The sequence below is a fragment of the Aethalodelphis obliquidens genome, unplaced genomic scaffold (assembly GCF_003676395.1).
Source record: "Aethalodelphis obliquidens isolate GAN/ISIS:26980383/991018 unplaced genomic scaffold, ASM367639v1 scaffold15, whole genome shotgun sequence".
NCBI lineage: Eukaryota > Metazoa > Chordata > Mammalia > Artiodactyla > Delphinidae > Aethalodelphis > Aethalodelphis obliquidens.
In genome coordinates this window covers 33,420,929-33,439,452 of record NW_020837959.1, presented here as the reverse complement: position 1 = coordinate 33,439,452, position 18,524 = coordinate 33,420,929, and the positions used below count along the sequence as shown (strand labels likewise).

Below are 18,524 nucleotides of genomic sequence, written 5' to 3'. Positions count from 1 at the left end.
ATTCTTGAGGATCATGACAAATAAAATGAAAGTAACCCTCAAGATAGCCAAGCCCTCTTCCAAAATCCATACATAAAACTGTTTCTCAATATATATACCATAAAATAAAAAAATAGTCCCAAAAGGAACTTTACAACAAATAATTTGCCAGGTCAAACAATATTGTACCAAAAGGAAAAAAGAAAAATGTCAACTAAATTCTACTCTCAAAAGTTGCAAGACGTATTTTTAAACTCTATGTCTCAACATGCAAAATGAACACAATATTAGTTATTTTTTCCACAATAAATAAATCAAACAAGCTATGCTTCTAAATGGTATAAGTTCTTTAGTTCACATGGCAAACAAATGACCTACATTTCTAAAAAACAAACACATATACGATTTAAAAGAGCGGAGAATCCACATCTGGATGCCAAAAGTTACTTCCTATCTTCTAATTATAATTTAAAAGCAGCTGGGGTTATAAATCTTTCTTCTTAACATTCACCCCTTCCTTAAACTATGAAGCAGCTTCAAACTGTACATTTATTATGTGTTCAGTTTGATGAGTTTTGTCGAGATCTAGACTGTTTCCATAACCCCAGAAAGATTTCTCATGCCCCTTCCCAGCCTATTCCTTCTATCCCCAGAAGCAACGTCTTTCTGAATTCTATCACCAGGGAGTAGTTTGGCTGGTTCTAGAATTTCATAAAAATGGACTCATATAGTACATACTTTTTATGTCTGGTTTTTTTTACACAATGAAATGTTTTTTAGATTCATTCAGGTTATCGCATGTATTAATAGTTTATCTTTTTTACTTTTTAATATATTCAATTGCACAAATATCCCACAATTTTTAATTTAAAAATAAGGCAATAAAGTTCACATCAAGTCTTTGCAATCACAAATCAAAGGATAATCTTGGCTTCTGTGCAGCATTCAAAGGCTGGAGTTTGTATCATTTTTGGAATATCTGTGCATTTATTATAGAGTATGGATTTATAAAACTGTATAGAACTCCTTTTTAGTCTGTATAAATGTATTAATAAGCCATGCTATAGTTAACTGCATACATGACCAGATATACATGATCAAGAGTCTAACTTTGATTTCTCGAAATTCTGATAAAGAGGTACATAAGTTTGATAAGCTTTAAAGTTAATTCCTAATACATCTAATTCTTAACGCTTGGATTATGCAGAAACACATGGTATATATTTAGGAAACAACATTATTATATTTTTATATAAATAAAATTTTCTAAATTAGACATTCTATTTTCTCCCAAAGTCACTCAATCAATGTTTATCCATCAATACATTTTAATATTCCTCTGAACAATTATGTAAGTGATCATATTTTCAGTGGCATGTGTTTAGCCAAACAGAGGTAAAGTGCAATCTTGAAATAAATCAATCCCTCTAAAATCATTTTGCAAGTCTGAGTTTCCTGTCATAATAGATTTCTCAGTGGCACTAATGGAAAGCATGAGAAACTGATTTTTTCCTGAGATATTTAACTCATAAAATATGTAAATATTTAGTGCACAAAACTCTAGTAACAATGATTGTGCCATTGAACAATTATTTATTTATTTTCCACATAAGTATAACAATTTTTTCATTAGTCAATTTTATTTAACTGTAAAAGTTTTCCTTGATGATTCTTTTCATTCATGCATTATTCACTTATTCACTTATACATTCATAACACTTTAAAGGTCACATAATAAACTAAGCCAAAAATAAGCTAGATTAAAATCTTAATGTAAAATAATATTAAATCATAATTTAAGGCTTAGGAAACATAGGTGAAATTGTAGTATTTATTTTAGCTTTAGCTTATTTTTACTTTAATTATATTTTTTGTCTAAGAACAAAGGATACAGACAATATTTAATACTTTTACTTAAAGAAATATTTTAATTTATGCAAATTTTTATGCTTTAGAAGCTTAAGTATTTAATTGAAACTTTCTATAAACTGAGACACAACATATTCAGTCATTTCACTTAATGTATAATTTCAATCTTTGGAACATGATGTATTGTTCTTTGAAGAATTTCATTAAAGTAAAATCCATTGAGCAAGTAAGATTTGAATACATTGTTGCACAATAAATTAATTTATTTCAACAGCTTAATTCTTTTATCATATTTATATGCTTGCCTTTCCAGAGTATGCTATAAGATGGAGAATAATGGAGACAGTAAAGAATTGCTTAGGAGAGAATCTCATAATTATTACTGAAACAAAATAGATAATGAGTTTTATTCAGACATAATAAGAAAGAAGCAGTTCAATGTCTATAGGGAAACTATGTAAACTGGATTTATCGTTTCATTTGTGTGAGACCCTTTAACCTCCAAAATGGCCCTGAAGTAGGACAAAGAGGAAGAATATTTAATTTAATACTTCAACACACTGCTTTACAGTCCTGCATCATAACTCCACCAATCAATAAAACACAATCTTTTGCAGTGTTCCATCTTTATAAAACTAGCCACAATAATAAATGAAAATGTAAGAGGAATACACTCTCACTGAAAAAAAGAAAGGTCATACTAATAAACTAATGGTATAAGAATAACAATAAAGGGAAAGCTGCATTTATTGCCTCTAGGTAGAACAAGAAGTATTGGTCTCTACCACAATTCAGAATCAAAGGTGGAATTTAAAACAATGAATTCTAAAATTCCAAAATAAAAAGGAGTTTGGGATTAACATATACACACTACTATATATAAAATAGATAACCAACAAGGACCTACTATATAGCACAGGGAACCATACTCAATATTTTGTAATAACCTATAAGGAAAAAGAATCTGAAAAAGAATATATATACATATATCTAGCTGAATATATACCTATATACATATATAGCTGAATCACTTTGCTGTACAACCAAAGCTAACACAACATTGTAAATCAACTGTACTTCAATAAAAAAATAAATTAAATAAAAATTAAATAAAACATATAAAATATTCAGTATTACACACGTGATTAATTAAACATTAAAAAATGTATTGTGTCTGCTGCCTCATCTCCACCACAAAATGCATTATATTTTATCAACTTAAAATATTTTCTTAGAGTAAGATTAAATAATCACAACTTATTTCTCTAAATGGGTTATTTCATTTAGCTTTACTTTATATTGCTCTCTTTAATTATCTTCATTTTCATCTCTTTATCAGTTAGCAATTCCCTTATTGAGTATGTTATAGAAGTGGGGAGAAGATATTCTAATGTTAAATTTATCTTAATACAACTTTTATCTTATGAAATTGAAGTTGACTAGCACTTTATAAAACCTAAACTCCTGAGCTTTAACACAACTCAGACTTCATTCGTTCAGAGAATATTTACTAAGCACTTAATATATGCCAGTGTTCTAGGCTCTGGTTACACGTAAGTAAACAAAACTGACAAAACTCCTTTCCCTCATGGAGCATATATCATCAGCTAGTAAATACTGTTAGTGAAATCCAGAATCATACACACTGATTGTGACACCCATATTCTCTTATTCTGGAAAAGTGAACTGAAAGGATAAATAATAGGATTGGGATTCTGGGTTTAGGAAAATGTTAAAAAGTACTTCTGGAAGACATAAACAAACCTAATATACTTGCATCTGGTAGAATATCTGGTAGCCACCATCAAAACTCCTTAACTCAGAGTTCTAAATTGAGGCTTCAAGGGATATTTACATAGCTCTTTTTATTTGTTTTGATGATGATACTCAAGAAATACTCAATTTTGCTAAATGGGAAAGTGGTAAGACCCATGAGTGTAGTCATAAACAACATCATTTTATTCTCCTATTGTCTCTTCAAACTTATTCAGTGTTGATAGGGAACTATATTTTTCCCATATCTGTATGAAAATTCAGGCAGCCTAGTAACTTTCCAGATTCTTATTTGGTAATATAAACTCCTACAGTTACTTTGAGCGGCAAAAGGCAGTCTCGACTCAGAAGTTATACCTCAGGCTTCTGTAATAATAAATACTATTATCTTAATTAAAAGAGAAGTCCCTCCTTTTCTATAGTCAAGTAGGTAGAATAGAGGGAGGAGAGCAAGGAAGAAATGGTAAGTTCTGATTTGGCCAGCATTGCCATCAATTGGCATCACTCTGTTCGTGCCAAATGTTTAAAGCCAACTTTTTATCTAGTTAAGGCACTGTGTATGTTCTAAGTGGCCACCACCTCTATGAACTGCTTACAGTTCCTTGATGGGTCTAATTCGTCTCGGTGTTCCTCTGTCCTCTGAATTTCTGGCGTAAGTGCATCTGGATGCTTGATTCAAGTTGATCTGGGGGCAAGAGTACTTCATAGATGGTGGTGTATGCTTTCACTGGAAGTGCATAATGTCTTCTTGGTTGCATTTTATGATGCCAGCCACCACTGATAATCATAGCCCAGATTCATCACTTCATTAGGACGTGCAATTTGATGGATTCGAAATATATCATTCCATACTCATTTATTTGCAATATTTCATTCCATACTCATTTATTTATATGAATAGAAAGTTTCTCTCATGCATCATTGTGTTATCCTGAGGGACAGTCTGTATGGGAAAGGCAGGAAAATGCTTGACTCCACCCCTTTATCCTTTATTTAAACCCTTATTTGTCCTTTAAAAGAATCAATTCCCTAGAATTCTCCAAGGGAGAATTGTATTATATTTAGTATTATTATAAACTCATGGATCTAAATATGTTTTATATTTCAATACACTGATGTATGGCATCCTTAGTGGTAGTTGTGTTTTAATACTTCCTTTTTCTTGTTAGCATTCTCTTTTCATATTTAATATCAATACCCAAATAAACATGAAGAGAGAAGACTTAACTGTTTCTCTAAATCCAGGTAAAATTTAGATGAAATAGTTTTTTTGCAAAAAAAAAAAAGTTTAAAAGTGATGCATACATCTAGAGTTATTTATGGTTGTCCCAAGATAAACTATTCTGTACCCCAAAGCAAACATGAGGTAAATGACATTGCTGTAAGATTTTTTAATCTACTTCAAGAATCTGGTTACTCTGGTTCTAGTTTTTATGATCTTTAAACATTTTGAACTTCATGCAAGTAAAGTCCTATTTACTGATATAGCATTTTAGGGACCTGTTTTGAAAAAAAGTATTAGAGAATGGAAAATGTATACATTGTATTTAAAATTTTTTTCAATGTTTAATTCTTTAAATGAGAATGTCATAAACAATCTCTATTTCTCTCTCTCTCTCTCTCACATACACACACACACACACACACACACACACACACTCACACACACACACACACACACAAAACAGCAGATTGGCAGAGAAAATTAACAAAGTTAAGTCATATTCCCTGTTCTCAGAAAAATGCTGTAATGTGGCATGTGAGGAAAGATTATTCAGTAATGTAGAATAATATGAATGTTGCCAAATTTCTCAAAAACAATTCCATATTATCACTAAAGAAAAGTGAAATCTGGAAAAAAAATACATTTAAAAGTCTGCTTTAAAAAAAAAAAAAGTCTGCTTTATATACTACTGAACTAGCAAACCCACCAAAAGCAAAATACACTACTTTTGTTAGGTGAAAAGGGTTGAACAAGCAAAAGAGAGTGAGAGAGACAGAGAGAGAGGTCTTACTATATAATTGCAACTATATTTCAAAAGCCTGACACAGATTCCCTATAAAATTCTAGAACTTATTTTTAAACAGAAGATTGTGAATACTTGGGGGGAAAATAAACCAGTGATAATATGAAGATAATGTCACTATAGAAAGTCTTCTAATGATTTTATAAATACTAATTTACTCATTATGACAACCTGATGAGGTAATAATGATATAATCCCCATTGTACGGAAAAGGAAACAAAGACAGGGATATTAAGTGACTTTTACAAGGTCATAAGACTAGGAGATGGCAGAGCTGGAATATAAACCCAGGAAGTCTTCCTCCAGAATCCATGTTTTAAACCACTAAAATATGTTGTCTTGCTTCTTTTTAATTTTCTTTTTATTTCAGAAAGAACCATTTTTTAAAAATCCTTATGATATCATTGTGAATTTATTAAATAAAAGTGAGAAAAATATTGATTCATTCAGGGGGATTTGGGGTTACTTGATGAATGATTCCCAAAGAGAACCAATTAGTAGAACATTTCAGCCTATTAGAAAATCTCTAATGACAAGAGGAATTGATCTCTTGATTTATACTGTTTATTTTCCTCAGTGATTTAAAGTAATACAATCCTTTTACAATTTGGAAATGATACAAAGATGGTATAAATAGCTAATATGATAGTTTGGAGTATTAACACTCAAGAATATCTAAAGAGCCTAAATCAATAGACTGGAAAATAAAAAAAAATTAATATGGATAAATGCAAATTCCTAATACAAGTAAAAGATACAGAATTGGCTTAGTAGAATTTCATGTCAAAAATGCATGAGATTTACCGAGTCACACATTCAACTAGCAAAAATAGTTATGAACTATGACTAAATTTATAAACTATTGTCCAAACTGAGGTTTATGTTAGTTCTGGTCTCTTCACTGATGGGTTCACTTCTAGAGTAATGTGCAGGAGAGGGGTAGTGAGGAGGGGGCTTATTTAAGAAAAGGAAGGTCAACCAAGAGGCTTGATGAAAAATTGTCAGAAGAAATTAGAATTTTGGTCTGGAAAAAAGAAACACCACAGGTACTATAGCAGAGGACTTAAATATTTAGTTAGAACACAGAAGAATTAGGAGACATTTTTTCCAAGAAAATAAAGTTAAAGTAGAAGCTATTGAGAGGAAAATTTTAATTTGATCAATTAATACCTTCACACTCTTAAATTTGCTGAAAATAGAATAGGCCTTCTATAAAATAGATATATAAAAATGGGTAGAGAGGATGCAGGAATGCTTTCTCCACCATGGAGGGAGCTGGATTACAAAACACCTAACATCCCAAGCCTATGACTCTTCATGTTCTATGAATATTAAACAGTAAAAGTGTATGGGTTTCACTGATACATAATAGACTAATACAGAATGTCTAATGATTTAATATAATCTTAGACATTTAGCTATTTGGGATTTAAGGTAGAATTATTATTGTATAAACAGTATATGTCCTTTTCCTCCCTCCTCAAAGTTACCTTACTAAAATATTTACAGTAGTCCAAGACAATCAACCAGAGAAAATCTAAATTCAGTACTTTAGCAGACTGTCATGGAGGCTTGCATTTAAAGTAAATAACAATGTCATGGTGGTACTGTCCTCACCTATATAATTTTCTTTTCCTCAATGCTTTTAATTTCTTTTCCTTTCAATGACAAATCCTATGGCTTTATGGTGTTTGACAGTTTAGTTTGTGCTGCTTCCATTTACCACAGCCTAAGATCCACATGGGTTTGAGTTAATCAGAACTCAAGGATTAGCAAAATTTTCCTATAAAAAGCTAGCTAGCAAATATTTTATTCAACACTGCCTTTGTATTTGAAAGTACCATAGACATTATGTAAATTAGAGTGTGGCTAATATCCAGAAAACTTTATTTATGGACACTAAAATTTGAATTCCATATAATTTTCATGTGTCATGAAGGATTATTCTTCTTTTGATTTTTTTTCCAACCAGTTAAAAATGTAAAATCATTCTTAATTCATGGTCCATCCAAAAACTGACAGCAGCGTAGGTTTTACCCAAGTTCAGCAGCTTGCAGACCCTGCTCTACTGCTTGAACTGGTAGGTACATTTTCATAAATAGGTTTATAAGAAAATCATTGGAGTTCCTTTAGTTCGTAGAAATAGATAACAAAACATTTTTTTAAGCTTGTAACTCTGAGAGCTATGTTTTTGCTTTTCTTCTGTCCTACAAATTCTTTTTGCTATTCTCATTTGGGTTGAGTTTTAATTTTAATTCTTGTCATTACTGTCAAAAAATGTAAATAGCACATTCCTGCATATGGACCATCCCTCAAAGCCTATTTTCTCTTGTTTTATCATTTCTTCCAGTGGGGGTAAATCTTTGGTATTTAACATTTCACTTTTAATTGGCCTTCATATTTAGAATCTTTTCAGGCAAACAAACTTGTAGGCTCTATTCTAATTACCCCCTTGGGCCCCTTACTCTTTAAAGTGACATAAGAGTCAACCATTTTCTTTGGGGAAAATAAAAATTTCCCCTGAATTAAGTTTAATTAATATGTATCATATGAGTTTACTAAACACTGCTTCGAATGAGTGAGACAATGAGAATGTTGAATTCTCAGTAATAACTATTATCAAAATTGATCATAAATTGAATCGATACCTTGATAAACAAATCGGTTCCCTCACTGATGACAATGTAGCATTCAGTGGCATTCTCTCAGGAAAGAATATTTTGGTAGCTGAGCTTGGCCTCCTGTGATATTTCTTGTTATTTTCCTCTGGTAAGGATTCTTCCGAAAATTATTTAAGGAGCAAGTACACATCTTTGTTTATAGAGTATTATTATATGAAAAATTCCTACTTGCATATTATTCAACTTTCTATATAAGTAATGACAGGGTCTTTACAAAATGTATAATGACTTGAATGCATCACAATAATACCATATAGAGTATTTTCATTGCCCTAAAAACCCCCTGTTCTCCATCTTTTCATCCTCTATTCCCACCCACTAGCAACCACTGATCTTTTTAGGATCTCCATAGTTTTGCCTTTTCCAAAGTGTCCTACACTTGAAACAATACAGTGTGTAGCCTTTTCAAACTAGCTTCTTCAACTTAGCAGTAGGCATTTGAGTTTCCTCCATACCTTTTCATGGCTTGATAGTTCATTGCTTTTTAGCTCTGAATAATATTCCATTGTATGGTGGTGAGAATTCAGCTAAGCTACTCTGTGGTATTGCTGCTTCAGCATCCATTTTGTTTGACCACGTGGCCTACAGGGACCTTAAACTGACACTAGCCCCCTTCATGCAAGTGCATGCTCTAGACAGCAGCCAAAGTCATAAGCAAATGTAAGTCCCTGGTATGACTTCCCCAAAAGCCCTTGTGATCAACAGTCTTCTTAAATAAGACCCCTGGGAGACTTACCAAAACCCTACTCTTTTGGTTTGAATTGACCAATCCAGCCCCAGCCTGGAAATCCTGAAATACCCCACCCATGGTTCCTAATAAAGCCATTTGCCTCAGGTCCTGCCTTGTTCTCTCTGTCTGCACTCTGCCTTGACCCCCCTGTCTGGTCCCCTGAGGCATGCCAAGTACTTCCTCCATGACCTGTGAGTAATAAACTTCTCTATTTCATTTTTTCTTGTGGTCTGTTGTTGAACCATGGCTCACTCACTTAACAAATGCTAATTCAGTTTTTGGAAGTATAGCTGACTTACAATGTTAGTTTCAGGCGTACAACACAGTAATTCGATATTTTTATAGATTACTCTCCATACAAAGTTATGACAAAATATTGACTATATTTTCTGTGCTGTACATTACATTCTTGTAGCCTACTTATTTTATACCTAGTAGTTCAGTACCTCTAATCCCCTTCACCTATTTTGACCCTCCCTCCCAACCCTCTCCCTTCTGGTAACCACTAGTTTGTTCTCTGTATATGTGAATCTGTTTCTGTTCTATTTGTTCATTTGTTTTATTTTTTAGATTCCACATATAAGTGAAAACACACAGTATTTGTCTTTTTCTGTCTGACTTATTTCACTAAGTATAATACCCTCCAGGCCCAACCACATTGTCACAAATGGCAAACAACAAAGTCATCGCACACGGAGGTACACAATTTTTTTATCCAGGCACCTCTTGAAAGGCATCTTGGTTGCTTCCAAATTTTGGCAATTATGAAAACAGCTGCTATAAATACCCATGGACAAATTTTTGTATAGACCTAAATTTTCAACTCCTTTTGATAAAAATTATACGGTTGTAGGGTAAGAGTATGTTTAGTTTCATTAGAAACCACCAAACCATCTACTAAAATGGCCATACCATTTTGCATTACCACCAGCAATGAATAAGAATTGTAACAAGGCCTTTTATGTAAAATATGCTCCAGAGACTCCCCTAAACTCACATGTATTATATTCAGAAAAACAAGATAATAATTATGTCAAATACGGATAATGCAGCATGAGGTATCTTTTACTTAGTTTAAAAATTAATAATCTATTCTGACAATGCAAATGGTACGGATGAACCTATTTTCAGGGCAGGAATAGAGACGCAGAAGTAGAGGATGGATGGAGAGGGGGAAGGAGAGGGTAGGATGAATTGGGAAACTGGGATTGACATATATACACTACCATGTGTAAAATGGATGGCTAGTGAGAACCTGCTGTATAGCACAAGGAGCTCAGCTCGGTGCTCTGTGACGACCTAGATGGGTGGGATGGGGTGGGTGGGAGGGAGGTCCAAGAGGGAGGGGATATATGTATACATGTAGCTGGTTCACTTTGTTGTGCAGTGGAAACTAACACAGCATTGTGAAGCAATTATACTCCAGTAATAAATAAATAAATAAAGTACTTTGTTTTAAATATACATTATAAAATAATATGAATGAAAAAGTATACACACACACATATTTAAAAGTATACACATACCCCCCACACACACATATACAGAGAGAGCCAGAGAAGTGTGTATATATACACATATGTGATACCTGTATAACAGTAATGTTATCTTCCACTTACTGTGTATTTTTGAATTTACAAAAAATTTCAATTTTATTATTTCATTTAGTTTTTACACCCACACTGTATTACGCATTTTTTTAGTGTAGAAATAATCAGAAAGATTTAGCTACATGCCCAAGGTGACACAGCTAGTTAAGTGGCAGAACCATAATTTAACCCTTCTGGTCTTCTGAAAACAAATCAGATACCATTTCCCACACCTTATGGCTCATAACACCACACACACATACACACATACCCACAAACACAAACACAACCATGCATATAAGCACATACACACAATTTGAAGTATATCATTTAAAATGCTATGTTCATCTCTCCCTTAGTAGATATAATAGAGAACTTCAAGTTAGCCTAATACTGCCTAAATACTGTACCCCTGGTTCTAATTACTATAAGTGACTTTTTTTTCTCATAATCTATTCACTATCGCTTAGCTTTTTAGAGTTAGAACTACTTGTGGAGTAAGAAAAATGGATTGAGTGATGGTGGCTTAAGATGATTTTGGCTTAAGGCAAATCAATCATGTAATTAAACAATTACCTTAATAACAGATGTCTCAACTCTGGATGGGGGACTCTGAACTTGTGCTGCTGCTGCCATATTGGCAATGGTGCTGAGATGGTTCATCTGGCTCATTGCCATGGTGACAGATGCTGGAGGTAGGCTGACAGGAATTAGAGGGTGGGGCATCATCATAAAAGGCAGTTCCAGTCCTGTAAAAAATACACATATATCATCATTTCTCTATTCAAATAAAACAATGAAACATGGTATATCTCATTAATTAAAATGGCTAAGGATATAAATCATTGAAAATTGAAGCATTATAAAATGTTCTAATAATGAGAGTCAAAGGAAAAATATTTGTCCTCTTTGCATGCAACAGTACCCACTTATCACTTAGGGAAATTAGGCTTAAAGCTAGCCAGTTTGGTGCCATGTTTTATCACTCACCACTTTTCATTTGTGTTTAATACAAAAAGTTCTTTGCTACATTATTCTTCTGATCAGTCTAATTCTTGTTTAAAATACTATAGTTTTCTTTATCACGTTTAGCTGTCTAAATGTAGTGTACCTATCTACTATGTCCTATATTTCACTATCCGATCATTAGATTTTTTTATTATTTGCAACTTTCATTTTTAGTGCTAAAAAATGCCATCGTACCATTTGGCAGAAGGTGGCTCTGCTGAAGATGGCGGAGAGGATGACTGACTGGAAGGCTAAGTGCTCTAGGTATGCGGGGGCAGGTAACAGAAGCCTGAGATCCCCGGGGTGGGGAAGAGTACAGTGTTTCCTTTTCCCAAGAACCTTCACTGCTGCCTGTGGGGAATGAATATCAATTATTTGGATACAATATTATTCCAAATCTTCTAATGAATAATTGGAAATGAGGTTTTAAAAAGCATATCAGACGTAGAGAATGGACTTGAGGACACGGGGAGGGGGAAGGGGAAGATGGGGCAAAGTGAGACAGTGGCATGGATATATGTACACTAGCAAATGTAAAATAGATAGCTAGTGGGAAGCAGCCGCATAGCACAGGCAGATCAGCTCAGTGCTTTGTGACCACCTAGAGGGGTGGGATAGGGAGGGTGGGAGGGACGCACAAGAGGGAGGGGATATGGGGATATATGTATATGTATAGCTGATTCACTTTGTTATACAACAGAAGCTAACACACCATTGTAAAGCAATTATACTCCAATAAAGATGTGAAAAAAATATATATCACATTTGGAGATTGGCTCAGTGATTTCTTGGGAAATAAGCTCAAGTAAGTAAATTTCCCCTAAACCATATTTTCCTTTTGTTTTTCTATTTCTTAAATACAGTCTCAAATTTTCTGAAAAATAACATTTTTACAACAGGTAGCCTATTTATGAAGTCTACTCCTGTTTGACTAACCAACTTAATATAAAATAGATTCTATTATATACCTAGAGAATTAATTACTTCTTGGAACTGAAGCACACTGATAGTTATAGAACCCAAAGTCATCCTTGTATAATAGAATCCCAGTCACCCTTCAGAGTTAAAGTTCCTAATTTAATTCCACAGAAAATCCTAAACATAGAATCATTAAATGTCCAGCTTGGTTAGACATGCTCCAGGGAACACAAAGATCATTTACAAAAGATAATAATATCAAAGCAATAAATTAAATGTGTGTGAATCAATAAATGTATCTCTTGTTTTCAACTGCAGAGAAACTTAGGTTTATGACGGTGGCAATACAGGTGCCAAAGTCAGAACAGCACCTTTAAGGGCATGTATTTCAACATCATGGCCACGTCCCAGATTAAACAGATCTTGAAACACCTTAATAGGGTACTCCTTGGAAGGTTTTTATATATCATTTCAATTTAGGCATGTTCTCAGATTAAATTATTTTACCATTAATTTATTGTTTAACTGAATCTGTTGACTATACAAACTGCCCACTTGAAAGAAAGTTTCTGTAATATCCCTGTCAGCTTATGAGTTTTCATTTCTTAAAAAAGGAAAAGAAACCATATTTTCATATAATATGCTTAGAAACAGCAAAGTAGGTAAAACTCCAATTTAAATGTTTTAGCTCTATTAAAAGCCTCATTGTAAAATCTCTAAGACATAGTTTTTCATGAAGAATACTTAGTTGCTGCCATGATTTTTTTTCCATTTACTTCAGGAAGACACTTAAGGTTCAATATAAATTCAAACTCATTAGCTCAATACTGTCTGGATCTTAGAGTAAATTGTTCAGAAGTGGGTAATGAAAACTCAATTCAAATTCTTCAGCAATCAGACAAAGCAATTTTATTAAACAATGAAGAGAATCAATTAAAATGGATATCTTTATTATTTTACAAGAAACCAGGACAGCTTTTGGCTAAAAAAAAAAGTTCATAGCTTCATACAGAAATGACTCACATAAAAGCAATCTCTCCAGCTTGCTCCTACACTATGATATAAAAGTTCACTTCTATATTCACAAATTTATACAGCTTATTTCTCTACTTGTGACTTTTTTGATGCTTTATACCAAGGTCCTAGTCAAACATGCAAAAGCTGTTAAGTATATAAAATTTTTTGAACATATTATGTCAAGAAAGCATTCAGTGACAAAACGTTTTAAACATTTTCACTTTATATTGCCTTTATCAAAGTATATGCAAAATTCTTCCTTTCATATTTACTTTTTATGTTATCATTTAAAACAAGAGTTAAAGCATAATCACCAACTATTTGGATATAGAAATAACACTTTGGAATAAATGTTATTGAATATGGGAACTGCATTGGAAATTTATAAATAATAGATAATTTTCTCTTTATATTTCATTTAAAATATCCAAGGATTACATTTTCATAGTAGATTGCATTTTTGAGGTTAACAAATATTAACTAATATATGGAGGAGGGAAAAATATTCATATTCATTATTTTGGATTGAGTTTGAGTTCTGCTTATACCTATTATCTACTTTTGTTTCTCTGTCCAATTGAGCCAATTTCTTTTATTTACATCTAGATTACCAGTTAATAAACGGGAAAAGCCATTTTCCCAATATACTTCAATTTCACTCTTATATCAATGAAAAATATACAATATATAACCAAGTCAGTTGTAAGTGAGTTTTGCTTAATTTATAACATCCTTCTCCTCTATTAGCATGAATAAATAAGTATTGAAAATAGGCCACTTCAGAACAAGACATGCCCATAGTTATTAAATGTATAATTTCAAGTGCTTTGGTTTAAGCCAATATATTTGATATAAGCCAGTATCTATGTGTGAGCCTACACACAAACATGCATACACACATACACCTTTAAGATTAAAGCTTATTATTATGACTGCATGAAAACTTACAGGAGACAGCAGATTTCGCATATAAGAAAAGTTCTAACAGTTGGTAAGGAGAGTTACAGAGAAACAGAAAAGAATTGATTCTTTTCTCCTCTTCCATTCTTGTAGAATCCTACCATTTCTTTGACTTTACAATGGAATAAAAAGACAAACTTGATCTAGCCCTAGTATCCTTAAAGAACATACTCTATAATAGGGGATAGAGATGTGTATGCAAAAACTCAGACATTTGATAAATATATAAAATGGTTTTGAACCAAGGAAATTGGTCATGAGCTCATGAAAAGATTCAGTGCATCCAGCTGTTTGATTATCTAGACTCTATATCCATATTTCAATGTGTTGGAGGTAAGGATTAAAGGGAGAGAGGATCTCCCACACCTAGTCCTAAACACATATTGTGGAGAAGCATGGGAACAATCTCAGGCTAGACACCTGTTTACACGGGTGGAAATAAATCTGTGCTCTGACTGACGGCAGAACACACAGGCAGCTGTTACATGATGAAGTTAAGTAGTGTAACCACAAGCATCAGGAAGGCCAGCTCCTCATGCAATGGTGTGATTTTGGTGGAGTGAGAATTAACAAATGTACCATCTTACAGCAACCAGATGTAAGTGGGCACATGAACACAAGAGGAAAAATTGAAATTAACACCTGATTACCTGTTTTGTCTCTAGCTAAAAGCTATTAATTATGCATTTATATAATCTGAAACAGTTTATTTACTCTGCCTAATTATACCGATAGTAAGAATATATCTATAATTATATATGCAAATATATGGAACTTATATACAAAAAGTAATTGTGTGTGTTTAGGTTTCCTTTCCTGTAAAAGATGTGTATTTCTCAGGGACAAGCAAGGTGATTTTAAGGTTCAGTGTAACTGAAATTCTGCTTCATAAGGAATAGGTATGGGACGTTCCCTGCTTACATCCTCTGCACCCCCAACTTTAAAACATAGTCGTAGGTTCTGAAAAAGTAAATAGCTTGGTGGACTATCTTAGTCTTTTTCTGAGCTCAGACTATATTTTGTATCCTTCCATTTTATATTTTTATGGTATTTTATGATACATATTTTATGATGGATCAGGTTATAAACAGAGAAATAGACTACTTTGGGGAGAAACCCTTAAATTTTTTTTTTTTTTGCGGTATGCGGGCCTCTCACTGCTGTGGCCTCTCCCGTTGTGGAGCACAGGCTCCGGACGCGCAGGCCCAGCGGCCATGGCTCACGGGCCCAGCTGCTCCGCGGCATGTGGGATCTTCCTGGACCGGGGCACGAACCCATGTCCCCTGCATCGGCAGGCGGACTCTCAACCACTGCGCCACCAGGGGAGCCCGAAACCCTTAAATTTTGAAGCCATTCCTACTTTAAAGGTAAACAGGTTCTCAAACAGTTAGAACTGATGGATAACAAATATAAACTAGCTTAATTTTTCCTCTAATTACTGCCTTCAGATATGCTCTGTTAAGGCATACCTCTGTCCCTTAATAACCTTGAGCAGATTTTGAGTATAAGAAAATCCATTCTACTTAACACCACTCTCTGCATCCTCATCTCCATCACCACTTGCCAGCCCTAGGGCCTAGGGAGCTGGAAGACAGAGGGGCTTGGACAGCTTTTCCATCTATTCTCTTGGGTGGGAGGGTGAAAGTCTCCCATCCAACCAGTTCCTGCTCAAGTCCTCCCCGCACTGTTGCTTCTATGGCTATGCCTATTGGCCATTGACATCTCCCAGGTGGAAGGTGCCTAAATGCCAAGTATTCCCTGCCAAGTAATGATCATTTAACGGGGTCTTCCAGGGGAGCCTCCTAACTGCACAAGTCCCTGACAATGGAAATCTCCTGCAGCTTCCTGCTCTTCTAAGCTCCCCAAACTGCCATGGTCTCTTGAAACTAAGGCCCTTCTGGTGTGGGTCCTTTTGTTCTCATGATGTCCACTCTCTATTCTGTCACCTCTTCTCAATTCTTTCTCCCCTTGCTCAAACATGTACAGAAAGCAGATCAGCAGTTCACACCAAAGCAGACATCCAGCTATGAAATGAGGTGGAGGCATCTGTAATCATTGAGTAATTCTCTTGAAACTCCTCTCCCTGAACTTGGTGGTGAGGAAGTACTCTCAAAAAGGAATCACTAAGCCACAGCTCCCTCCATTAAGTGCTGTCTTTTCACTACAATGTTTTCTCCGAATCTCCTCCCTTGTGTTGGTCTTCCCCTCTTATAAATGGAGGAAGAGACGTCTGTGGAGTCTGGAGTGATAGTTAAGATAGCAACTCTGGTTCAGCTGCTATTAATAAGTACTGATTGGTATTTACTTTTTTTAAATTGAGAAGTACTTGGTCCCTTTTGGTCTTGTGTGGAACCAGAGGAAAATTTCTATTTAATATCTTGTTACATAGCATATTCAGTAGAGCCAAAAACAAATATGACTATATTATAAGTAGAATTTTAGTAACTGATTCCTGTAAAAAACTGATAGAAAGGGAAAGAAATATGAATGCTCAACATTTGAAATGTTATTTCACAAATCAACTGAAACTTTTTCAATTGAGACAGAAGTTCAAAAAAAAAGATTACATAAAAAAATAAAGAATGATTAAATGTGGAGATAATCATTAATAAAAGAAAGAAGATCATTTTTTGGAACACAATTTTTATGTAGGAAAGGAAATGAAAACTGCTTTGGGTAAGGATATTGTTACTGTTTCTCTTTAATTAAAAAAAAAAAAACTATGGGTATGTATATCAGTGGTACTGATTAAAATCCTAGCCCAAATAATTACATTTATTACTGAATCCTAAACATAGCCAATAAGTAATAGGTTCCAAAAGAGAAGGCCACTGTATATTTTTTAATGAATTTTGGACAGAGTGCATGTAAAGTAATCAAACACAAAGTTAAAGTGATCTGTAGAAAAGAAATGCCTTTTAAACCACCATGCATTAAAATAGTAAAAGTATATTTAAATGTCATTATCTTTTATACCTAGTTGATATGTAACTATTTGTTCAGATTTTCCCACAGGCTGACCCTGATAAAGGAGGCAAATCTCAAAGGGACTAACGGTCACACCACAGTTTAGTGAGTGACACTGATAGACTGTGACGGGAACCTGACATTGTCAAGATTCGTTTACAATGAAAATGATGGCAAGAGCGGGCATTTACTCCATACCATTGGAGACCACTTAGAAGGATGTGAATGCCATCTTAACAATGGAATCAAGACTGCTAAGGAAAAGTAAATACTAGTCTCAGATGCTACAGATGTTCAGCTGTTACTTCAGCGGTAGGTGAGAATAAACAAGTTATTGTCTTTTAGAGGATAAACTTCACCCTAATAAAAAAATGGGATAGGAAACGTCAGCAGTAATACTAGTACTTTGCATAAATAGGAGAAACAGTCCTTTCATGAATTACTATAATGTAATCTTTTAAATCTTTTTCTGGATAACAATCTGAGCTCAGTGATCTACTTTAGCAAGTAGAAACACTGAAATCTTCTGGTGTTTTGGTTCAACTTTATCAAATTGCTTTATTTTAAAATGAGGAAGAAGCAATCTGTAAAGGGTACTATTAATTGGGTAACAATTTAAAATGTTCCAGTTTAAGTACAGTGGTTTAGCAAAGAAAACAGCACAAACACCTCCTAATTGGTATTGCACAATAATGTCCACAGAGCAGGCCATTTCCAGAGTTTAAAATTTATATTTGCACACATATCCTGTTTGATTTGGAAGTGCTATTTTTTCTTAGAGAGAAAGAATAATATTGTCATGAATTCTAACTATCCCACTGCCAATAAATATGAGTCATTTAGGAAAACATGTTACTTTCCCAGAAATAGGCATTTTCTTTAGTTATCTGTCATTAACTAAACCTAACTCTGAGTGTTACATATTTGTTAACTAGAAATTTAAAACTCTTGCCATACAAGGAGGTTTCTATTTTACCTGTGTTGTTTTCTTTTGAATGCAGAACTG

At 33.8% G+C, this 18,524-nt stretch overlaps 1 protein-coding gene across 1 annotated transcript in view; it reads right to left on the bottom strand.

The window, feature by feature from the left end:
- The window catches only part of DACH1 (dachshund family transcription factor 1), a 414,309-nt gene that overhangs the window by 122,319 nt on the left and 273,466 nt on the right, over positions 1-18,524 (bottom strand). Inside the window, exon 4 of the mRNA XM_027116097.1 lies at positions 11,225-11,397. Within this exon, the coding sequence (XP_026971898.1) occupies positions 11,225-11,397 (173 nt within the window). The remainder of the gene's footprint in view (positions 1-11,224; positions 11,398-18,524) is intronic.